The 23584-nt window shown below is 58.3% G+C and overlaps 7 protein-coding genes across 7 annotated transcripts; 3 read left to right on the top strand and 4 right to left on the bottom strand.

Annotated features, from left to right (window-relative positions):
* Positions 1–18: 18 nt before the first annotated feature.
* Positions 19–1189, bottom strand: BXZ73DRAFT_53875 (uncharacterized protein; the record flags this gene model as incomplete). The annotated part of the gene is made up of 2 exons (XM_048021080.1): positions 19–954; positions 1010–1189. The coding sequence occupies 2 exons, from the start codon at positions 1187–1189 to the stop codon at positions 19–21; spliced, it is 1116 nt and encodes a 371-aa protein (XP_047873268.1).
* A 709-nt stretch (positions 1190–1898) lies between these two features.
* BXZ73DRAFT_92532 (mitochondrial 30S ribosomal protein S19) lies at positions 1899–2349 on the bottom strand (the record flags this gene model as incomplete). Its single annotated transcript, XM_048026386.1, has 4 exons — positions 1899–1917; positions 1974–2087; positions 2146–2248; positions 2304–2349. The coding sequence occupies 4 exons, from the start codon at positions 2347–2349 to the stop codon at positions 1899–1901; spliced, it is 282 nt and encodes a 93-aa protein (XP_047873267.1).
* An 869-nt stretch (positions 2350–3218) lies between these two features.
* Positions 3219–3761, top strand: BXZ73DRAFT_22181 (uncharacterized protein; the record flags this gene model as incomplete). The annotated part of the gene is made up of 1 exon (XM_048017639.1): positions 3219–3761. A coding segment is annotated over one exon (543 nt), but the record flags the coding sequence as incomplete, so codon positions are not given.
* A 584-nt stretch (positions 3762–4345) lies between these two features.
* BXZ73DRAFT_105931 (uncharacterized protein) lies at positions 4346–4829 on the top strand (the record flags this gene model as incomplete). The annotated part of the gene is made up of 3 exons (XM_048016446.1): positions 4346–4377; positions 4436–4668; positions 4774–4829. The coding sequence occupies 3 exons, from the start codon at positions 4346–4348 to the stop codon at positions 4827–4829; spliced, it is 321 nt and encodes a 106-aa protein (XP_047873265.1).
* Positions 4830–7434: 2605 nt separating this feature from the next.
* BXZ73DRAFT_21652 (uncharacterized protein) lies at positions 7435–8292 on the bottom strand (the record flags this gene model as incomplete). The annotated part of the gene is made up of 1 exon (XM_048017628.1): positions 7435–8292. A coding segment is annotated over one exon (858 nt), but the record flags the coding sequence as incomplete, so codon positions are not given.
* Positions 8293–9359: 1067 nt separating this feature from the next.
* On the bottom strand, positions 9360–10296 carry BXZ73DRAFT_81157 (uncharacterized protein; the record flags this gene model as incomplete). Its single annotated transcript, XM_048023448.1, has 4 exons — positions 9360–9571; positions 9614–9692; positions 9761–10042; positions 10069–10296. 4 exons carry the CDS (start codon positions 10294–10296, stop codon positions 9360–9362), a joined length of 801 nt encoding a protein of 266 aa, XP_047873263.1.
* Positions 10297–21970: 11674 nt separating this feature from the next.
* BXZ73DRAFT_105928 (uncharacterized protein) lies at positions 21971–23115 on the top strand (the record flags this gene model as incomplete). The annotated part of the gene is made up of 4 exons (XM_048016445.1): positions 21971–22001; positions 22054–22124; positions 22460–22605; positions 22710–23115. The coding sequence occupies 4 exons, from the start codon at positions 21971–21973 to the stop codon at positions 23113–23115; spliced, it is 654 nt and encodes a 217-aa protein (XP_047873262.1).
* Between the last annotated feature and the right edge of the window lie 469 nt (positions 23116–23584).

Here is a 23584-nt window from a genome sequence, read left to right as displayed (position 1 = left end):
CAAGGAAATCCGAATTGTTTAGTCCAATCTCCACATCGCATTTATCGAAGGATTTACGCGTTGATACCACCATTCCTCTCTGTTGTACGGACCCATCGTCATGAACGGGAGCAACATGTACCACAGCCGGTCCGTCGTGTCCAGCGTGTGCGGTATCTGCATCTCGCGACGCATCCCAATCCAGTTCCTCCACCCCACATACTCGAGCCACGGCGGGTAGAACCCAGACAGCTCCCAGTCGATAAGGTACACCCGCCCGTCGTCGCCCAGGATCACGTTGCGCATCGCGATGTCGCAGTGGGTGAGCACCAGCGGCGCCGCGCCGGCGAACGGCTCCCGCGGGATGCCAGTGTGGAACTTGGGGAAGCTGGCCACCGACCGCGCGTGGTGCTTCTCGAACCACACCGCGAGCGCCGCGGCGTCCGGGAACGGGGGCACCGACGTGCCCATGACGCCGGCGAAAGCGACGATCTGCGGCGCTACCGGGAGGCTGCCTGGGGCGACGGGGCCCGGAACGAGGGAGCGCGGGTGGCGGATGGCGCGCAGCTGGCGGACGTAGCTCCGGAGCATGTATGCGACTCGCAGCTTGCCGAAGAAGGAGAGGGCGGGCCACGCCTCGTCGAGGCGGCGTCCGGGGATACGGTCCATGACGAATGGCATACCCATAATGAACCGGCCGGTGTCGTCCATCACGCGGAGTGTGCGGCGGACGCGTGGGACCGGGATGGTGGTGTGGTGGAAGACAATATCGAGGGTGAGGGGTTCAGGGGTTGGCTCCTCGTCGTCTCTGCAACTGGCATATTTGCAGACAGTATCGCGCGTGAATGGCCACACGCGAACATGTGAGGGATTCTCTTCTGCCGGCAGAGGGGGTAGATCGGGGTCCTCTTCTTCGCATGTGCTCGAGTATCGTTCAAGAGTTTGGTCTTCTGTCCACTGGTCTACGTCTGATGACTACAGTCCTGTGAGATTCTCCACTCCGCGCGAAACCAGATGAAAGCCGACTTACCCCGTAGTCCGTACTAGGTCGAACCAATGGTACTAGGCGCGTAATACGGAGAACGTCGTATGACACGTCGGCGACGAAGCCCAGTACTGTGTATGCGAACACGGTGGCGAGGACTTGCACATTCTCAACAATGCCCGACGGAGGGCGGTGAGAAGGAAGAGAGAGAAGAATATCGGGCATGTGCAGGGAGGTGGTAAGCAGTGGCAGTACTCTCGGCGCGATGTTTTTCTGAGTGTCGCCCACATAAGGAGTGGCTTTTTTCGGGGGGCGCCTTCAGCCTCAGGTGCAATGTTATCGTAGCGACACATGTTCTCGTGTCCGATTATAAGCAGGGTTGTGGCGGCTGGCAGCGTCTTAAGTATAGTATACTGGTAGCAAAACACCGACTCTCTGTCATGGACCATACCGGAAGTAGCAATGGCTCACCTGCGATGTGGTGAACAAATTAGTTGGGTCGACTTCATTCTGATGGAGCGAATGGATTATGAATGCGTCAAAAAGCTTGACGGAAAGCCAATGGAAAGTTGCTTGAGGTTCGTAATCAGAACTTTACTTGTAGATACTCTTGGAATACCTAGTTTATCTCGCATTCTTCAAGTCCACCCGGTGGAAGTACACATGCTAGGAGCTGAATTAGGTCACGGCGCTGGCGCTGCGTAGCGAGCTGCTCCGTGCCCATGAAGGTTGGTACCACAGGTCCAGGCCCAACATATGTCGCTCGAGGTGGGAAGTTGTTCGATTCTTCCACTGGCGGGCGTATGACGCGCAGAATCACTGAACACTCACGAGGATTGACGTCCTGCGCAGGGGAAGGGAATGCGATTATGGAATAGCAGTGTTGTAAAGCAATACACAGCGCCAGCGCGCGAGGAGAGAGATAGTATAACGTCTACTTGTTCTTCGTGTGCCTGGGGACCGCAACGTGTCGGTGGGGGAGATGACAGGAGGAGGTAGGGGTACGCACTTGTAGCTGAACCTTTTCCGGGTGATCGCAAACTCGCCCAACTTGTGCCCGACCATGTCCTGCGTGACGTTCACCGGGAGGTACTCCTTACCGTTATGCACGAGGAACCGGATCCTGCAAGTTCAGGGAGGTGAGAGACTGAGCGCATATATACGCAGACCCACAGACGCACCCGACGAAGTTGGGCAGAATGGTGCACGCTCTTGCCTGAGTTCTGATGGGGATGTTGTTCTCGAGAGCGTGCTTGAGGTTCGAAAAGGCGACGAAGTACGGGCCTAAGCAGGAAGAAGTTGGGATGAGAGTTGTAGTTGCTGAAGAACAAAGACGCACCTTTCCACGCGGACCTCCCACCCTGCGCAATCGCAGTTACGAACATAGTCAGCAGTCGAGAGTGTCCGAGAGAGGCCTGGCGAATTCAGCGTCGACGCGTCCGTGGCAGCTCTGTCACACATTGTGACTTAATGAGGTCAGCGTGACATGGAGCGGTCCAAGCGGGCGCTTTTCGCAGCTGCGCATGCCTTCCCCGCTTCGCCGCAACACCTCCCTTTGGGGCGGTGGACACCTCGCCTGGTCGACGCACTATCGTCCTTGTCCTCTCACAGTCGACCCCCTCCGTCAACGTCGTACCGCGCACCTTGCTTCAGCCTGGGGCCCCTTGTCAGTTTGACGCCACAGTCGATCGCTTGGCACAAGTCTTGACTGCGGCAGAAGCAGGCAAGTCAGGAGCATCGTCCAGCGCATCCAACACTCCCTTTTCCTCGTCGATCATGTCCCTCGCGGAACGACTGCACCTCGCCCGTCAAGCAGACTCATCCTCGACCATCACATCAAGCAGCTCGTCGTCCCCCACGACTTCCACTGTGTCCCGCACGACCTCCGCCTCTTCCACTCCTTTCTTTCCCTCTCCCCCCAGCCCAGCTCCAGACTCGAGCAATGCGTTGCATCATACCAAGGTACGTCTCTGTTTCACTCTATTCCTTAACTTTGATCCGCGCTCAATCGACCCATGATCGCGCGCGCTCCGCCGTTTCCCCCGCATGCATCCTGGTCAGGCGGCAGTTGAAAGCGCACTCATCGTCGCGGCCGCGACGGTGCTCGTGGCTCTCATTCTCTGGAGGTACGTCCCTTCTATTCGCCCCCCTCCCCCTGCCCACGCGGACTCCCATCATCCACGCCCCCGCTTCAGGGCGTCCAATCGTGCTCGTTCCTGCTCTATTATGTGTAGTGCTGATCGGCATTCTTCACAGACTCATAGTACTGCGCCGGTCGAAACGCCCCCTGCGCGACTTCTTCTGGGCGAACCCCCAGCCCGACGTCCCCGCACGCCCGCAGACCGTCCCACGCACGACGGGGCTTCCCTCCATATCCGGGCCCCCTGCCTCCGTCATCTACGCGACCCTGCCCATGCCGCCCGCCGCGCTCGCCGACCGCCAGCGGCGGAGACGTCGGACGCGCGGCGGGGACATCGACGCGGGCGGGCGGCGGGGGAGGCTGGCGCACCCCGACGACCCCGACGAGTTCCTACCGGTGTACGACGACAAGGACGTGCTGCCGAAGTACCAGGACGTGGAGCAGATGAGCGGGGGCGGGAGTCGGATGGGGGCCCTGCGTGGGCTGGTTGGGCTGGGCCACGGCAGCGCCGAGCAGAGGAGGAGCAGGACGGGCGACACGATCCCGCTGGTCGAGACCGCGGCACTCGCGCCCAGCAGCACGACGCTGGACCGACAGCCGGTGTCGTCGGTGGGGTCGCATGAGGCTCTTCACGACATGCAAGAGCTGACCGCGGACGCACCCCCACACCCGCCAGGACAGGCCGCCGTTTGGTGAGTTTCCGTATTGACCGTCAGCGCCGCTCGCCTTCATGCTTGCACCCAGATGTCAACTCGTTGCTCATCCCACTTAATACTCGCTGTTGTTGCTGCTATATACTTTGGACATAGTTAGTACGTCTTGATGTTTGTCTGTATCCTCCCTTGCTGTAACCCTAGTAACGAACGGAATGGATGCGCCTCATGTTATGACGTCATTATCATGCTCGCCAGACGAGACCTGCGCGTCAGCTTTGGAGTACGCAGGCCCCAGGACCTTCTCGAGCATACAATGTTTCGCAATTTCGTCAATCGACCTCTGCGCACGCGCAACAAGTGACGCAAGCTCCTCCACCATCCGCACCACCAAACCCCATATGGTTGGCCCCAGGCTTATCCACGCAGCTGCGCCCACATCCTATGACGTCATACTATCTTGCCTCCACTTTGGGGTATAAGACGGGCAGCGTCGATTCCCTCCAGACTTCACAACAGCACATATCCTCGATCGATCATCCGCAAACTACTCACCTAATCACTTCACTAACCACCACCCACACCACCATGTCGTTCAACAACGAGTCCTCCGGCCCCAAGTACGTCTCCCTCTCACCCCGCCAACCCAGACACTGACACCCGTCTTGTTCACCACAGCAAGACCACCGGACAGTTCCACTCCACGAAGGGCACCGCGGTCGAGACGATCGGCTCCCTCACCGGCTGGGACAACTGGACGCAGGCCGGGAAGGAGGAGCACGCGCGCGGCGAGGGCGAGTACCGCGCCGCGCAGGCGCAGGGCTACGTCGAGGGCGCGGCGGACCGCGTCGGCGGCCGCAAGGACGCGATCGTCGGCGCCGTCAGCGGCGACCGCGAGCGCGAGGCGTCGGGTGAGTGCTGGCTGCTCGGCCCCGCCGTGTGAGGTACCGTACGGTGCAGTGCGGGCGCGGGGGTTCTGCGTCGATGGGAGGCTGATTTCGGCGTTGGGATCGCAGGGAACATGCGCCGGGATAAGGGCGAGGCGCAGCAGAGCATCAACCGGCCGGAGTGAGGGAACGAGTCGAGTCAATATTTGCAGCTTTGATAATAATTGTACGAGTATGGTGTTTATCGAAAGTGCTTTTGGTGCATCGCTGTGAAGAAGCTTGCGTGATTTCGTGGATTCGGAGGGTTCAGATTGACCTGGAACTAGTTGTTGACGAGCTAGAGATTACATAAGTGTATACACGCTGGAATCGTGCGTCATGTATTACTCAGTACAGAAGGATCATGTGGGGGCGGCCTTAGCGTAGAACTTCTCAAGAAGCCGCGTCGGTTCCCTGCGCACGACCTGCCTCTCGCGGATCATGTACGTCTGCCAGACCCACTCCTCTCTGACGTTGGGTATCATCCCCGATATCGACACCACGGAGGGGCAGAGCGTCTGAGCGAAGACGTCCACCTGAGGGCGCAACACGTCCCGCTCAAAAATCGTCTGGTCCGCTCCCGCTGAGGGCCGGTTGGGCCCATCATGAGCCATGTACCGATAGTAGTCGAGGTATATCTTCAAGTGCCGGAGGCCCGCGAGGCCCGCGAGCGCCCCCGCGATCCGTCGCTGTATGCCCCGCCCCGCCCCAGGAAAGCGGTCGTCAGCTCGCGCCCGATGACAGGGAGGGTCAAGCACGGCGCACGCACCGGCAGCTCAACATCGACGGGCGGTCGATCTGCGTTGAACGCGCGAGGCACCACCCGCGCGTACCGCAGCACTTTGAGCGCACGGAGGCGCGGGAACGCGGTGCCCAGGAGCCCGAACAGCGCGTGCTCCGCGCGCCCGTCTGCGTCCGGGTCCGCGACGTACTCGATCTCGAGCTCCTCGAGCTCCAGCCCCGCGGCCGCGCAGCGCCGCAGGATCCGGAGCGTCTCCGCCGCGGTGTGGTACGCGGTGAGGTCCAGGGTCTCCGCCGTCCGGCACTCGTAGAACCAGCAGAGGTGCTTCCAGTAGCGCAGCGAGAGCGCGCGCAGCGTCGGCGGCAGGCGCGCGTACGCCTCGTCGTCCGCGTTCGGGCAGGAGACGACGAGGCGCTCGAGCGCGGGCCACGGGAAGCGGCCGGTGTGTCCTGGCGGCCAGAGGGGGGGCCGTTCGGTCTCGCGGGGGCTGCGGAGGGCGGGGGCGGGGGCGTGTCGGAGGTCGTGCAGGCCCGTCCAGCGCGGCGGGAGGAACTTGAGGGCGAGCGTGCGCAGGTGGGGCATGTTGGAAAAGAGAGTGACGGCGTGCCATGATTGCGAATCCTCCCACGGTTCGCTGTAGAGCACCAGCTCGCGGAGACGGGGCCAGTGGAGCGTCGTCAGGAGGTCCGCGGGGGCTGAGAGGCCGGGAAGGTGCAGCATTTCGAGGGTGGTGTGCAGCTTGGAGAGCACTGCCGAGAGCGCCTGGGTTTCTGGGTGCAGTGACTCGGGTCGATGCGGAAGGGGATACTTGAAGCGCACCCCGAAAGATGAGAGGGGGACGGGTGTGAAACCGTGCGCATCGTCTGGCTGGAAGTCGAGGGCGACGTGCAGCCGCTGAAGCGCGAATTCGCGGAGGGAGGGGATGGCGAGGATGTGCCGGATCGTGCGCCAGGGTATGAAATGGCTCCGCGGCGCATAGGGAGAGCACTCAAGCGAGATAGACGAGAGCTGGGTGGTGGAGCGTAGTAAGGTCGCCAGGCCTCGCTCGGGGACGAGCACTTTGCACGATGTGACGCGCTCGCCCGGATGTGACTTGACGCTACAGGCTCCGCGGCAACAGTCGCAGAGAGTGAGCGATCTAAGTCATAGATTCCGGTCAGTTTCGGCTGGCATCTATTGCGTAGTCCACGGGGATACCTGATGTGCGGTGCGATCGCAGGCATCGCGTATGGGTGAGGCCCGGGTTCGAGGCGTCTTGTTCCACCATCTACAGAGAAGTAGCAATCCCTGTAGAAGATCGGGATGCTGAGGTAGCGCAGACGCTTGCATATCGCGGCAAAATTCGTGGCCGCCCTGGTTCCCAGGAGGAGATCTAAGATGAGAAGGAGGACATCGTCGTTGAGTCCGAGAAACGTGAGAGATGTGGCCCCAAGCTGGCTGTAGCCACGGGAAGTCTGTAAGGAGTGGTCCATTGTTCCACGAGGGGCACTGGCTCTCATCCTCCAGATGAAATGCGGTGTCACCTTCACGCATACGCATACAAGAGGATCGATGAGCACGTGGATGGAGAAGGGGTCTTTGGCGCTTCTTGTGTCGTACGAGGCTTGATATGGAAGCTTTTACATACATGACAGTCATGTGATCCTAGGTATAACCCGGTTGTCCTGTATGTCGTACGCCTGCCACTCCCAGGTCATATCGCGAAGACACACGAGACCAGATATCGAGATAACAGACGGGCTGAGAATCCGCGCAAAAGTATCAACCTGAGGGCGCAGGACATCTCTCTCAAACTCCATCTTTCTATTCCGAGGTAAGTAGGAACGAGAGTCCAGGTACATCTTCAGGCGCCGAAGGTTTTCGAGGCGGCTAAGGCAGCTCGCGATGCGTCTCTGGACAAGGTACCGAGGCCACAATAAGTGCTCCGCATAAGAACGATACTGAAGAACGACACGCACCGTGGGCAACTCGTCCATCGGTTTACGCGACTCTGGGAGCGACATACGGCCGTACTGCAGCACGGTTAGCTCCCGCAGTCGCGGGAATGCGGTGCCCAGTAGTCTGAGAAGCTCCTCTTCGCGGTCGTCCTCCACGTACTCGACCGTCAGCTGCTCCAGCGCCGGGATCGCACAGCGCCGTAGGATCGTGAGCGTCGAACCCGCGGTGTGATACGCGCGATGATCTGGAGTCTCGGCCCGAGTGCGCTCGTGGGCGAGCCAGAAGAGGTGCTTCCAGTACCGCAGCGAGAGCGAGCGCAACGTCTGCGGGAGGTGCTCGTACACTTCGTCATCGACGTTCGGACAGGAGACGACGAGCCGGTCCAGCTCCGGCCAAGGGAAGGGACCGGTGTACCCCGGAGGCCAGAGCGGGGTCCGCTCCGTTTCGCGGCTGTGGTGCACAACGCCGTTGCGGGAGTCGGCGAGGTTCAGGAGGCCCTTGCCACGCGGAGGGAGGAACTTGAGCGCGAGCGTGCGGAGGTGCGGCATGTTGGAAAAGAGAGTGACGGCGTGCCATGGTTGCGAAGCGTCCCACGGTTCGCTGTAGAGAACGAGCTCCCGAAGACGAGGCCAGTGGGATGTCGTCAGGAGGTCTGCGGGAGCTGAGGGGCCTGGGAGATGCAGCGTTTCTAGTGTATCGTGCAGCTTGGACAGGACTGTCGAGAATGCTCGTGTTTCCGACTGTAGTGACTCGGGTCGGCACGGAATAGGATAATTGAATCGTGCTTCGAAAGATCTGAGGGAGACGGGCGCAAAACCTTCGATGTCCTGAGGTTTGAAGTCGGGCGCGAAGATGAACCGCTGAAGTACGAATTCGCGAAGGGTGGGGACGGAAAGAACGCGCCGTATCGTGCGCCAGGGTATAGAATGGCTCCGCTGCGCATACGGAAAGCACTCAAGGAAGACGGACGAAAGCTGAGAAGCAGAGCGTAGTAATGTCGCCAGACCTCGCTCGGGGACGAGCAATCGGCACATTGTAAAGTGTTCGCTTGGGATGAAGGTGGCACTCCGGGCGCCGGGGCAGTTATCACAGAGCTTGAGAAACCTGACTCCTCCGATAAGATTCTTCTTTCGGTCACTGCGTATGCCAGTAGGACTACATACCTGATATGCGGAGCGATCGCAGGGGACGTATAGGGCTCAGGCCATCTGGACATGTCCAGATGGGAGTAGCATTTCTTGTAGATAACCGAATTGCAGAGCCTGTGTATGCGCTTGGATGTAGCAGCGAATTTCTTCGCCACCATCCTATTGCTGCTTAGGAGGTAATCCAAGATGATGAGGAGGACATCGTCGTCAAGGCTGAGTACGAGAACACCAAAATATTGGACCTCAGGAGGCGATAGCTCCGAAGAGCAAGCACGCACCTTTCTAGAGATATCTTTGACTCCGTTGGAGGATGCATGGTCGCACTTAGTAACTACTAGTAGACTGTAGTCCAAGGTGAGATGAACGTCATCGATAAGAGAGGCCGACCTGCACACATCTTCTCACGGACTCCGTGAGCGTGCGCGTCAGAACCGCGGGAACGGCGCGCCCAACTTGGCCTGCGCGTCCTCCGAGTCTACGAGAGCACTCGGTCTCCAGCTTCGAGGTCAGTGGTACAGACGTTCGGGTAGGACACGAAGAGGCTTCGGTATATTGGTCCTCGTCCTCCAGCTCGATGATCGATGAGCACGTCGGTGAGAAATTGCCGGATGGTCTCGCCCATTCCTCCTCATATGCACGGCCTCATCTTTCCACGATCAGATAGCAAAGCGGTCTGCGCGATCTCAGTAAACGTGTCGCTCAGTCCGAAGGAAACCCTAAGGGAGCGGAGAACTAGCACCTCGGATTTAGAAGTGCACTTTCGGGGGTCGTTACGATGAAAACGTAAATGAAGCAGCACGAAGGTATCGGCGTTACATGGAGAAGTGGGAATCACCTGGTGTAGCTAACTAGAATTTGAAATCGTAAAACCCATCAAGGCCACGCACAGGTACCCTTCGTAGAACCTGCCTGTCTCGTGTCTCGTACGTCTGCCACATCCACTCTGAGCCCAGTCCAATCACCAGGCCAGATATAGAGCTGACTGAGGGGCTGAGCGTTTGAGCTAAGATGTTAATCTGCGGGCGCACGATCTCCCGCTCGAATATGGTCTGCGTATCACCTAATGCAGGGATGCCAAAGCGGCCTCCAATCGAATACGTACTCAGGTAACGGTAGAAGTCGAAGTATATCTTCAAGCGCCGGAGGTTAACGAGGTTGGCCAGGCCGCTTGCGATCCGTCGCTATGTGCGCAATACATTGGAAACAATCAGTTGGTCGGCCTACACGAGACATCAGAAATCGTACGCACCGCCGGCAACTCGCCGTTTAATCGCGGGAGAAGGGAAAAATGGGTGTATGGTATCCGCGCATACTGGAGAACGGAGAGGGTGCTGAGACGCGGGAACGCCTGCCCCAGGAACGCGAGCAGCTGGTCTTCGCCCTCGTCCGCAACGTACTCGATTGTTAGCTGGTCCAGATCGGGGATCGCGCAGCGTCGCAGGATCCCGAGGGTCAAGGTTGCGGTGTGGTATGCACGGAGATCCGGCGGTTCGTAGCAGGCGGGCCGGCCCCGGACGAACCACCAGAGGTGCTTCCAATACCGCAACGACAACGAACGAAGCGTTGGAGGGAGGTGATCGTAGACTTCGTCGTCCACGTTTGGCAGGAGACGACGAGACGCTCGAGTTCCGGCCACGGGAAGGGTCCGGTGTATCCCGGTGGCCAAAGCGGGGGGCGTTCGGTCTCCCGACTGCTCCGGATGACACTGTCGTCGTCTGCGGGCCTCGCCAAGCCTTTTCCTTGTAGAGGGAAAAACTTGAGCGCGAGGACGCGGAGATGTGGCATGTTGGAGAACAACGACACCGCGTGCCACGGTTTCGCGTCATTCCAAGGCTCGCTGTAGAGCACAAGCTCTCGGAGACGAGGCCAGTGGCATGTCGTCAGGTCCCGGACAGGAGCAAAGGGGCCGGGGAGATGCAGCGTTTCCAGTGTGGCGTGCACCTTAGAAAATACAGTCGAGAGAGCCTGTGTTACTGGCTGCAGCGGCTCGGGTCGGCGTGGGAGAGGATATTTGAAGCGCACTTCGAGAGATGTGAGGGAGCGGGCGCGAACTCCTCTGCGTCTTCTGGGCGAAATCAGAGGCAAAGTACAAGCGTTGAAGTGTAAATTTGCGGAGGGTGGGAATGGCGAGGATATGTTGTATCGTGCGCCACGGTAACGAATGACTCCGCGGGCCAAAGTCGGTGACATCGAGTAAAATGGACGTGAGATGAGTGGTGGAACATAGAAAGCTTGCTAGTCCCTGCTCGGGGACCAGTAATTCGCACGATGTCACATCGTCGGATTCTTCTGGAGGTGGGCAACCACAGGCACTATCGCAGTAATCACGAATATCGAGATGCCTATGTTGAGTCAGTGAAAGCCACAGTTCATAAAGTCTGAGAGGGAGCTACCTAATGTGTTGTGCAATTGCGGACGTGTATATGTGGGGCTCAAGCGTCCTCGACATGCCATCCGCCGACACACGGCAATTCCTGTAGATGACAGGAATGATGAGTTGGCGTAGATGCTTGCATGTGGAAGCAAGGAGTTTGGCCGCCTGGGTGCCGAGGAGGTGATCGAGGATGAGGAGAAGGACGTCGTCATTGAGCGGGAGGTCCAAGGAAGGCGCAGTTTGACCATATGGACCTTCAGTCGCTGGGCTAGGAGGTGTCAGTAAACAGGATGATCGGGCCGTGGTGGATTTCTACCTCTGCAGGATCCTCTTGTTATTGGCCGGGATAAGAATGCCGGCACTTCTCCCATTGAAGGCAGTCAAACAGTGCGTTGGGTAGGGGTGAATGTGATGGTCGCACGCGGAACGGAAGGACGAAAACGAGAAAGGAGCTAAGTTGCTCGTTATCGTCAGACAATGCACAGCTGATATACTACCGTAGACAGGAGTCGTGGAGACTCTAGAATCGTGAACAGTAATGAATCAGGTCATGAGCACGGCATATAGTAAGAAATGGAGAAATGATCGACGAAATGAAGCGTGCCGAGTGCGTGGCCAGGCCCATGAGAGTGAAAAGCAAGTGGCGCTTACTCAGCAGGCCATGCGCTTGCGCGCCACTGCTCCCAGTCCCGTGACTCGACCACTCACACCATACTCATTCATGATTCCTCCTCCACCAATTCCCCCATCCTCCTACCTCACCCGCATAGTTGCAGCCACTTCCCCGCACCACTATCCTCCGAAGACAAAAATCACCGTCGCAACACGTCATCGCACGTCGATTACGACGCACAGCCTCCAGATCCCGCTCCGCAGCTTCGAGCCCTGCAATTGCAATGGTGTGTTTTCCAGCCACTGCGTTCTGGTACCTATTGTCATACTGTGCACATCTTCAATAGACAAACCAACACCTAGGGGTGCGAGAACGGACATGCTACAGCTTCGCATCCGGTTGTGTACATCCATCTGCGAGCACTTTATAAATGGGCATGGATAGGATCACTACAGGCCTTCCCGTCACTCCGGCCTTCAAGCTTCAAGCACGATTTCCACAGTCCGACGGTGTCTTTGCTACAGCATGCAACTCAGCTGTCGTAGCTAGTAGCCTGCTGGTCCCAGATCTAAGCGGCTGGGGAAGCATTCTCGCCATTTAGGCGCTTATTCCCTTTTGTCTTGCAGCGTCACCGCTCGCCGCTCTGATCCTCTTCCTCTCTCTATGTGACTGTCAAGATAACTAGCTGGACTCGCACACTGGATGACACGACGCGAGCATAGTTCTAGTTGACTGGACACCTTCGAATTCAACTGAGGAACTACAAGGCGACGGAGACGGCTTCAAGTCTCGCGAAAGGCCCATTGGCTTCGATCACCCAACAGTACGGAAGACAATAGTCAATGCCGCCGGCATCGTACCACGTCCTGCTCCGCATAGTCAGGTGGAACGCGGTGCGTATTCCTGGCGACAGCAGCGCGCCCGCCGCTGCACGTTCAGGTGAGTTCCGTCATCGCGTGTTGCATGATATAAACACGCCCGCCTCGATGTCGAAGCGCTGACTCGCTGCATACATTGACAGCGGACCATTTGTGTCTCGGCACCCCGATCCGCGCCTCGTTCCCGCCATATCCCGCCCGCACACAATCGCGCGCCCCTGGTACCGTCGGGATGACGAGCACGGTGTGAATCAACTCCGTGGATGCGCGGGGCGCGCTTCCCTGCGGAGCGCGCGACATTGCTCGCGCGGCGAAGGCGCCGTACGCTTCGCTGGGCGCGACGGGCTATTGTCTCGTCGGCGCCGCCCATCCAGCCGTCCTCATCCTCACACACATCGTTGCTCCGCCCAGGCGCGCGTGGAGGCGCGTTCACAGTTCCAGGAGATAAAAGACTCCTGGGGTGGTCGCGACAGCCAGTGACCTCGCCCTTGTCTCCGTCTCCCGCACCTGAGCTCACAGCGAACTTTGCCCCTCCGCCCCCGGACCCCACCGCACCTCCATTACGTTGACATGGACGCGTTCTTCACCATCTCCGCCGTGGTCCCCGTCGAGCAGCCGCCCGAATCGACACAGGAGATTGACTTCAGCGACCGCGAGCGGCTCGCGACGAGGTCCTGGCACTCGACGTGCGTCATTGCATGAGTGCACATGGTGTGCTTTATGCCCTCGTGTGGCAAATCCTTGGTGAGCATTTTGTTCCATACTCAGCTGTCGGTGCAGTCGCTGACAACTCTTACGCAGACTGCCCACGACGCGATTCCCGCACCTTACCGCGACGACCCCCTAATCGCACACCTCACCCCCGCGACATCCCTCCACCTCCACGCCGTCACCAGAGACGCCGCATTCACCTATCCTCCCGCCGCACCTCCGAAACGTGCAGCGCACCTTCGTTTCGCGCGCGCGCCTCCTCTTACAGCCAGCCCTCCAGTGTCCGCGCCGCGCGGACACCACCACCCTCCTTCTTCGCGCCTCGAACACACCCACCATCCACCTCGCCTTTACGCCTCCAACATGATTGCCGCACGGCGCGACCTCATCTCGCGCGCGGCTGTAACTTATCCATTTGCACATATTTCCCCCTTCAACTCCACTCAGCATATCGTCGCTTGTTTGTATGCCTTAACGTTACCGTTGACAGCTGGGACACCTGTATTGTAGGAGCCATTGAGGAGGAGCTCAGGCCAGACTCTGTATCCGTATTGTGGATGGATGGACGCCGATTTACGTTTACGCACGAATACGCACGGCTCACAGCTCCGGCTGTTGTTGTAGAAGTACTTTCATGTTTAACGACGTTACTTGTTGATCTCGCGAAGTATGGCTCGAATTCGTGGACGAAGTGATATAACAGTATGTATAAGAGTAAGAGTGTGGAGTCGTAATTGTCCGAAGTGGTCCAAGATCAGGATGTCAATCCAAAGCGGACAGGCAGCGATGCCGGGCACCAGATCCTTGACTAGGGGGATCTATGGTTTCCCGCTGCGCAATGACGGAGGTGATCATGAGGATGAACTCTCCTACGTGACGAGGTGAGAAAGTTCTGAAACATCCGCGTCATTCGAGTCGCTCACCTCTGGTACGATTTACTGGACCAAAGATCAAGCTATAACGCAGGTGCAATGCGCGGAGAGCGTGCCGGCGAACCGCTCCTGGTCGACGAAGTGAGGCTCTGTCGACTCCGCGGGCTGCTCCGCGGGAACCACGATGGCGATGGAGAGAAACGTGTCCATGAGGTTGAGGAGCGGGGAGGCGAGGGCAGAGGATTACGGTCGCTCTGGTGGTCGTGTCTTCCGCCCTTCGCTTTTATACAGCAGCGCGCCGACGGGTGGGCAACGTCGGAGTCGAATATTGGCACGGCACAGGACGCTGACAGGTGGGCGTGTGCGTCTGAGACAGCTGGCCGAAGCTCTCGACGAGCGTACTTGTCTTCATTGTCTCCCCGCAGGATGACAAGAAGGACGCAAGGGCCGTTTCCCGCTATGGTGGAGCGTCAGCAATAGCGACTCTGGTGCAGCATGCTTGAGACGCACATGTAGGGTATTATTCGAGACCCCGGGACACTGCTACTTATGCCATCCCTGGCATCAGAGTACTTTCCTGTCTTGGGTCGTGCACGCTTTCCAGTGCCAGCCGCCATGTTCAGTGTTCAAACGTTCACCGTAGATCGCCACCCGGGTAATACGGCGGGTATTACCTCAACAGCACGCCGTCTCCGCGAGGATATCGATCTGCGGCCGTAGGAGATCCAGTAATTCATGTGGATCCAGAGTCATCTTGCAGTCAAGCCTCTTGATGCCCTTGGTGAGAGAAAGAGAGAGAGAGAGGTGTGTGTGTGTGTTTCGGACTCGGCGACGGCATCTGGCAGCAGGACCCCGCGAGCAGTTCGGGCGCCAGCAGGACCTCTGATACTCCTCCAATTGCGCGGCGCGGAAGCATCGACGCTCGTTTACCTTGTCCTTGGACCAGTCCCTGCGCATCCACATCCTACTGCCTGTGAAGATGGCTCTACCCTTCTCGCTCGGTCTCCCGTATTTCTGCTCCTCACAGTCCTTACAGCTTGTGAGTTAGCATGACATATACTTTGGCAAGTGCGCATTCTGTTCAACTCTTTGCGTTTCTTCCAGTCCGTGCTAATGCCATGAATCCGGTGACCTTTTTCATAGACTTGTCACTTTCAACACTCATCCCAAATTCCTTCACTGCTCTGCAAGGCATGACGCGTATGCCCGGGGTTTCTCCACGACTTGCGCTGGATTGTATTGGATGTATTGGACACATTATGTCATAGGGTGAGTGACCTGTTCTGGTTGTCGGCTCGATGGGACGCCTTTCGATGCCTGGTTTCCCATTGCATGGTGGTGCCCTCGTTTATCAGGTTGAGACGAACCAGCCAATGCCAAGTTGAGCTGCATCACGGGCGCTCATTGTCTTTTGTGTTACTTACAGGGCGGCTTTACCACCACGCGTCGCATCAGGAACACATCCTCCCTCGGGACCGTGTGTAGGAGCGCCGGTACTGCATGAACTGGAAAGGCTCCGCAACTCAGTAGGTGGTCAATGTCTGCACGATGGTCTCCTCCCTGACCAGCGAACGCCACTGTGTCTTGCCCCGTCTAGCAGATGTCCTCTGATCGCGCAATCGACGGTCAAGAGACAATAGCTCATGCCGTCGGCACAGAGCCACGTTCCTCGAAACATAATAAGGTGCGACCGGCCGGCGTATTTCTGGAACTGCGCTATCAGAGCTGCGAATGCGCCTCGGACATCTCAGCCCTTCAGGTGCGTCCCGTCAATGCATGCATCCTGCCGACCGCTCATACTCGACAACCAGGTGCGAACGGGGCTGGTTTGGAACCATCCGTGGACGCGTTCTGTGCCCGGCATAGGCCCCGCGACGGACGCGGGCCCCGGAACTCTCTCATCTCGGCGGGAACGGATCCACTGACACAATTGGGTGTCCCTGGATGAAGCCCCGTGCGGAAAACCGAGCGTCCTTACGGGCCTGGCAGTAGCCAAGTCTTCCATGACGCTCGTCGGAAGCGCAACGGACCAATTGTCCTGCATGCACGCCCGTGCCTGTCCGTCCATCCAGCTGTCACTGGGCATCCGTCCGGAAGAGCGCAGGGGGCCGCGACTTTCCCAATTGCGACTCGCATAAAAGCCCTGCGAGGCTGTCAAGACTGCCAGCGACCTCGTCCCCTGCGTCCGCCCCCTGCACTGCACTTGAGCCTCTTGCTCTCGAGCCTTTCTAGTCCATTCTAACATCGCCTTCATCGACATGGACGCCTTCTTCACCATCGCCGCCACGGTACCCGCCGAGCAGTCCGGGCCCGAGGAGTTCGAGTTCGCCGACCACGAGAAGGCGGCTTCGAGCGGGTCGCATTCGATTTGCATCATCGCGTGAGCGCGCCTGAGGCGTTCTGCACCCGCGCATGGATCCTTTTAGGTGAGCATTCCGTCTTGCTATTGGTCTATCTCACTGACGGCTTTTTATGCAGGATGCTGAACGCGCGGCGACTCAGATGTCCCTATCCTACCGCGCCGACTCCATAATCGCACAACCGCCTTCTCATCCCACCACTGCGACACACCTATCCCACCTCACCTCTGCAAAACCATCCTCTTCGACCTCCCCACGCTTTCCACCATCGACTCCGCCACCCTCCCGCTCGCGTCCGTCTACACCGAGCTCCGTGCGGGCACTTTCGTTATGCGCCGCACGCTTCCCATTCCTGGTCCCGCGGACCGAGCGCTCTCATTCATAGTGCCCTTCTCCTCGATTTCCCCAAGGCTCGTCTGCTCGAGCCCTGGCTCCTAACTTATCCGTATCCAGTTATCGTCCCGGAACCCCCCGCCGCCTTCACGTACTCCACGCGCCTCCACTTTTATCTCCCTTCGCATAGTTCACGTTGAAGTACATATCGTTAGACTCCCACTTGCCTTCCTCTTCCCGCCGGCGAGACCGACTCACGGACATTGGGCTCTACATACGAGCCTCTCGTCACATCTCCTGCTGTTGTTGTAACAGTAGTGTATTCGTTGCTTCGCTGTTGTATTTTGGATCACAATGGAGCTTCTACGGGCTCTGTCCACCGTGTCGGACTTGTCTTGCTGGCAGGAGGTCTTCGCTGAATGGCATGGGCCGCCTTCGATGATATGAAGAAGTCCGTCCGGCTTCCTACAGACGATCCTCATGTTTTTTGTCTCTCGTCGCCGCAGATGGGCCCAGCGCAATCTGGCATAGCCGGGAGTGGTCGGCCGGGCCGCCGCAACTTGCAAGTAAGCAGCGCTGTTATGGCTGGCATGACTCGCGCAGGCCGGGCTGCGGTGGTGGGCGCGCCAGCCTAGGCCGACACCGTTGCCGATTTCTCCCATTTCGGGGGCGAAGGCGGCCCGAACGGACACTCTGCTCGGCGTCTGCTTACGTACTAATATTGAGCGCTTATACTTCACTCGAGCGTGCCTTTCGCCGTGGCTTTCTTGAATTCTGCCATTACCTGCTAGGACCATCCGCCCACCCGTATCGAACCTTTCTCCGAGACCTCGAGCCCACGGTTCTTACCATGCTGGAATACCGCTGGTGAAGGCTCATTCCGCCAAGGTACTTTGCCCACCCTTCTCATTCGCATATCCCTCCCTCTCCGTCTTCTGTCGTACGCTCAGATGCGTTGGCGTGGAGTCCATTATATACGTTGTGCGTATGTATGTGCAAGTGGGGGGCCCGACGAAGTGCACGATGCTTGCGCATTCCAAATGGCTCCCAAATCCGCTGGAGGGATCGCGAAGGAATATCACCCGACGCGTCGTTGAATGCGACAAACGGTGGACGAAAGGCGCAGCGATGTCCCGGGCACAGAGGTGAGCCTTCGCGCGAACTCGTCCGCGGACGAACGGCTTCTACAACCATCGTACTCTGTGCCGATGTCAGGTTAGATCCTGCTTTCGTGGAGCAGTCCGGGCTACTTCTCTCAGTGCTTATCAAGATACCCATGTATGCGGCTTTCTTACGAGTGTCCTGCTGCCGCACAGACCCTGCCGCGGGAGATCCGAAGTTCCCTGCCATGGCCATTGCATCGTTCAGCGGAGCGACCATTGAGAAGGTGGCTTCCATTAGTACCTGCAGTATGTCTTCGTCATGTCTCATAGCTTTTACGCTTACCGAAGTTTCTGCTATAGCTCGGCCAACTCTATCCGTGGCGATCCCCTCGGCCAGATGAAGCAGCCGCTTGGTCGCTCCCTTACAATCACCTCACGACCAACGTCAGCGCTGTCGACCGCGTTGTTGGAAGTAGACCTGTTGTTCTTCGATAAGCGTTATTTGCGTACTTGTGTCCACAACCATCGCGGGTCAAGCTCGACATGCTCACGTTGTTGGGTCACCGGCCAATATCCGACTAGCATGTTTTACTAGACCCGCAATTGATGGGCAACACGTACGACTCGGTTTTTCGATTGTCACATGCGTGTCGCGGTGAGTACTGGGGCGGTCGATCCGATAGTGGCCGCAGAAGCTGCATAGGCGCTAATTTCTTTTTGTCTTGCAGCGTGGCGTTCAATGCCCGCCGCTCCCTTCTCATTTCCTCCTCCGTTTCTGGTTCTCTACTTGGCACGTCTTTTGAATGGGTCTTGACTCTGGCAGCAAGGAAATCAGGATCCATCCTCCGCGGAGTACACTTCCTCACTAAGTTGAAGCCTTCACTCGACTACGACGCGAAGCCAGATTTAAGTCCTGCGACAGGCGCGTTGCCTTCGATCACTGAGACGTACGAAAGACAATAGTCAATGCCGCCGGCATCGTACCACGTTCCTCTTCGCGTAATAATGGGGGATGCGCTGTATATCCCTGGCACCAGGGCTATCGTAGCGCCCCCGCCGTTACCCGTTCTAGTGAGTTTTGTCACCGCGTGTTGCATGATGTCCGCGCAATTCTCTAGATCAGGGCGAGGCGCTGGCTCGCTGCATGCATTGCCAGCGGACCCCTCGCGTTTCGGCACCCGACCCGCGCCTCGTTCCCGCCAAACCGCGCACACACAATTGCGCACTCCTGACACCGTCAAGACGACGAGCACGGTTTGATGGGTGCGTATTCAGACGCGCATCCCTCCAGAAACCGCGACATTGCTCGCGCGGCGAACGCGCAGCCCGCTTCGGGCGCGACGGGCTATTGTCTCGTCGGCGCCGCCCATCCAGCCGTCCCCATCCTCACACACATTGCTGCTCCGCCCGGCGCATATGAAGGCGCGGTCACAGTTCCAGGAGATAAAAGACTCCCGGGTTGGTCGCGACCCCTTGTCTCGCTCCCTCCTGCGCTTGAGCTCCGTGCGCACCTTTCGCATCTTCGCCCTCGGACCCCACCGCATTTCCTCGACATGGACGCGTTCTTTACCATCTCCGCCGTGGTCCCTGCCGAGCAGCCGGCCGAGTCGACGCAGGAATTCGACTTCAGCGACCGCGAGCGGCTCGCGACAATGTCCTCGCACTCGACCTGCGTCATTGCATAAGTGCACATCGTGTACTTTACACCGTCATGTGGCGAGTCCTTGGTGAGCATTTGTCTCATACTCAGCCGTCGTTGCAGTCGCTGACGACTCTTACGCAGACCGCCCGCGACGCGATTCCCGCACCTTACCGCGACCACCCCGTAATCGCATACCCACATCTCCACCTCACCTCGCGCCATCACCAGAGACGTCACGCGCGCCCGTCCTCCCGCCGCACCTCCGAAACGTGCAGCGCACCTTCGTTTCGCGCCGCGCGCTCCCTCTTACAGGCCAGCCCTCCAGTGTCCCGCGCACGCGCGGACACCACCACCCTCCTTCTTCGTGCCCCGGACCCGCTCGCCATCCACCTCCGCCTTTACGCCCCCCACATGATTGCCGCATGGCGCGACCTACCCCGCGCGCGCGGCTGTAACTTATCCATATGCACATATTGCGCTTCAACCCCGCCCGGCACTTCGCCACCCGTCCGTATGCTTTACCGTCACTATCGACGGCTGGGACGCTTGTATCATAAGAGCTACCGACGAGGAGCTTAGGCTGGGGCGGCGGTGGAGATGTTGGATGAACTCTGTATCGATAGTGTGTACGGACGTCTCGAGCGCGGGTGACTCGCGGCTTGTCGGACGGACGGACTCTGATTTGCGTTTACGCACGGCTCACAGCTCCGGCTGTTGTTGTAGAACTACATTTATGTGTTACGACGTTACTAGTTGATCTCACGAAGTATGGCTTCATGAGCATAGAGACCTTGCAATGATATAAAAGTATGTATAAGAATAAGAGCGCGGAGTCGTAATTGTCCGAAGTGGTCCGGGATCAGGATATCAGGCCGCCGCGATGCGGGCACCAGATGCCTGACAGTTGTGCACCGCGGTGGGTCAGGGGGCATATAGTTGCCTCCGCGCAACGACGGAGGATGGACGTTCACTCTCCTACGTGGTCGATGAGTGAGTAAGTCGTGAAACATTTGCGTCCTTCGAGCTGCTCACCTCTGGTACAATAGCCGAACCAACGATCACGCTATGCACAGGTGCAATGCCAAAGACCGAGCCAAATCGCTCGTGGTCGGCGAAGTCGGGCACTGTCGACTCTGCGGGCGCTCCGCAGGGACCACCCTTGCGATGGGAAGGAAGGCGTCCATGAAGGTGGGTGGAGCTCGGTGAGACGGAGAGGATGTTAGGGCGGAGAGCTCACAGTGCTGTTGGTCCTTCGTGCCTCTGCTGTGCCTTTTATGCTGCAGCGTCACGGCGCACACCTAAGCTGAGTTTTGTGCACACAACGGACGCTGACAGGTGGGCGTGTGCATCTGAGACAGCGGGTCAAAGCTCTCGACGGGCACGCACTGTGGCTTTTGTATTTGTGACAGGAACGACGCGGAGGCCGTGTCCTGATAGCTTCCGAGCAGCTAGTGGAATGAAGCGATGGAGAGCGGAGACTTGGTCGGTCGCGCGGCGCTCTATCCAGGAGTTCTGTTGATTATGGCAGTCATTGGGCGTTCCTGAGGCTAGCAAGGGAAGGAGGTGGGACGGCTTCAATCACACCTGTCCGGCGCTTCAACGTAAGTAAAGTGCGTCTGACAAGTTGATAACGAGGGCAAAAGGAAAGTACAAGTGGTCAAAATACCTGATGCTTCTGGACAACAGCTGAGGACGCAGATGACGGCTGTGTTTGGCTTCTCTGATCCCTCTGCGTTCCCGTCGAAGGAGCGAAATCATCAGGCTCACATTTATTGTTTCATGCGAGGGGAGGAGGTAACGGAAGTCAGAGGGAGTTTGAGTGAGGCCATGAGGTTCAACTCGCAGAATTCGACCAGTGCGGGCTCTTTGGCATCATTATCTCAGCAAATCTCTCACGCCACAGGCGCGCCCAACGGCCAGGCCCTGCGGCCCAGCGGCGTCCAGCACCAACGACCTCCCACGCACTGCCTCATCTTGGCCAAACTGCACCACATCATCTAGGCTCAATATCAATGCCGGCTTCACAGTTACCATCCGGACCTTACGCCAGCTTGCTGAGGTGCTGGCAAGGTTTATACGCCTAAGGTGCGTTACGCCGAAGTCGTACGTGTTTTAAAACATCAATCTACTGAGATAGCTTCTGCATCCTCGAACATCAGATTCTTTAGCATTATTGTCGCTGTCCAGCTTGAGATATCCCCATCTGCACTTATGATGTGTTCCTTTACATAGATTGGGCGCTTATTCTCTTTTGTTTCGCAGCGCAGCTCGCCGCTCAGATTCCCTGCTTGTGTCAGGGGCACATCCTTTCCCGGAGCTGCCTGTAAATACCTCGGCGCCGCATCGACTGGGCAGGGCTTCGCAGGTCAGTTTTTTGGCTGATGTCTGCACGAGGGTCTCCTCTGACTGAGAAAGGTCACTGTATCTTGCTCTGGCTAGCAGATGTCCTCCGATCGCGCAATTGACACTCGCAAGACAATAGCTCGTGCCGTCGGCACAGAGCCACGTTCCTCGAAACATAATAAGGTGCGATTGGCCGGCGTATTTCTGGAACAGCGCCATCAGAGCCGTGTATGCGCCTCAGACATACATTCAGCCCTCCTGGTGCGTCCCGTCAATGCATGCATCATGCCGACCGCTCATACTCGACAACCAGGTGCGAACGAGGCTGCGTTGGAATCATCCGTGGATGCATTATGTCCTCCACTGTGGCCCGGCATAGGCCTAGTGAGTGGTGCACGCGCCGCAGCTCTCTCATTCCGGCAGGAACGGATCCACCAACACAATTGTGCGCCATCGGATGAAGCTCCGCGAGTGGTATATGCGGAACATCCTCTCCCAGGGCAGATGTGTATGGGCCTGGCGGCGCCGACCCAATTGTCCTGCACGCACGCCCGTGCCTGTCCGCACATCCAGCTGTCAATGAGCATCCATCCGGAAGAGCGCAAGGACCCGCGGCACTCGGAATTGCGACTTACATAAAGGCTCAATGAGGTTGTCAAGACTGCCAGCGACCTTGTCCCCTGCGTCCGCCCCCTGCACCTGAGCACCTCGCTCTCGAGCATTCCTCCACCTTCATCGACATGGACGCGTTCTTCACCATCGCCGTCGCGGTTCCCGCCGAGCAGCCCGTCGGGTCCGATGAGTTCGACTTCACCAACCGCGAGAGGGCGACTTCGAGCGGGTCGCACTCTACTTGCGTCATCGCGTGAGCGTGTCTACGCGTTCCGCGCCCGCGCGTGGCTCCTATTAGGTGAGCATTCCGTCTTGCTGTCGGTCGATCTCACAAGATCGCTGACGTTCTTGTTGCAGGACGCTGAACGCGCGGCGACTCAAATGTCCCTATCCTACCACGCCGACCCCGTATTCGCGCAACCGCCCTCTCATCTCACCGCTGCGACACACCCAATCCACCTCCCCTCGCCCTCTTCGACCTCCCGACACCCTCCACCATCGACTCCGCCGCCTCCCGCTCGCGTCCGTCTACACCGAGCCCCGTGCCCGCATCTTCGTTACGCGTCGCACGCTCCCATTCCTGGTCTCCATGGACCAGGCATTCTCATTCACAGTGCCCTACTTTTCGATTTTCCCCAAGGCTCGCCTGCTCGAGCCGTGGTCCCTAACTTATCCGTATCCAATTATCGTCCCGGATCCTCGCCCGCGATCCCCCTCCACCTTCACCTACTACGCTCCCCCACCTTTGTTTCCCTTCGTGTAGCCCACGGTGAAGAGCATGTATCGTTAGACTCCCACATACCTTCCTCTTCACGCCGGCCAGACCAACTCACGGACATTACGTTCTGTATACGAGCCACTCGTCACAGCTCCTGCTGCTGTTGTAACAGTAGCTCCTTCGTTGCTTCGCTGTTGTATTTTGGTCACAATGGAGCGTCCGCTGGCTCTGCCCACTGCGCTAGAATTTGTTTCAGGCTTGTCTTGTTGGCAGGAGGCCTTCGCTGAGTGATATGGGCCCCTTCCGGCCGGAGCGTCCGACGATGACATGAAAAAGTCCGTCCGGCTTGCTGGCAACCCTCATGTCTTTTGTTTCTCGTCGCCGCGGCAGTTTCGGCGGCGAGCATGCGCCGTGTATTCGCATTGAGAAGCCAGGGGAGCATCCAGAAGGGGGCCAACATATTCAGGGGTCCAAACACAGCAATGATATTCGTGGAGAGCCGTGAAGAGCAGAG

Source organism: Epithele typhae (assembly GCF_022376455.1).
Source record: "Epithele typhae strain CBS 203.58 chromosome Unknown BXZ73scaffold_73, whole genome shotgun sequence".
Lineage (NCBI taxonomy): Eukaryota > Fungi > Basidiomycota > Agaricomycetes > Polyporales > Epitheliaceae > Epithele > Epithele typhae.
This window is presented reverse-complemented; position numbering and strand designations above follow the sequence as displayed.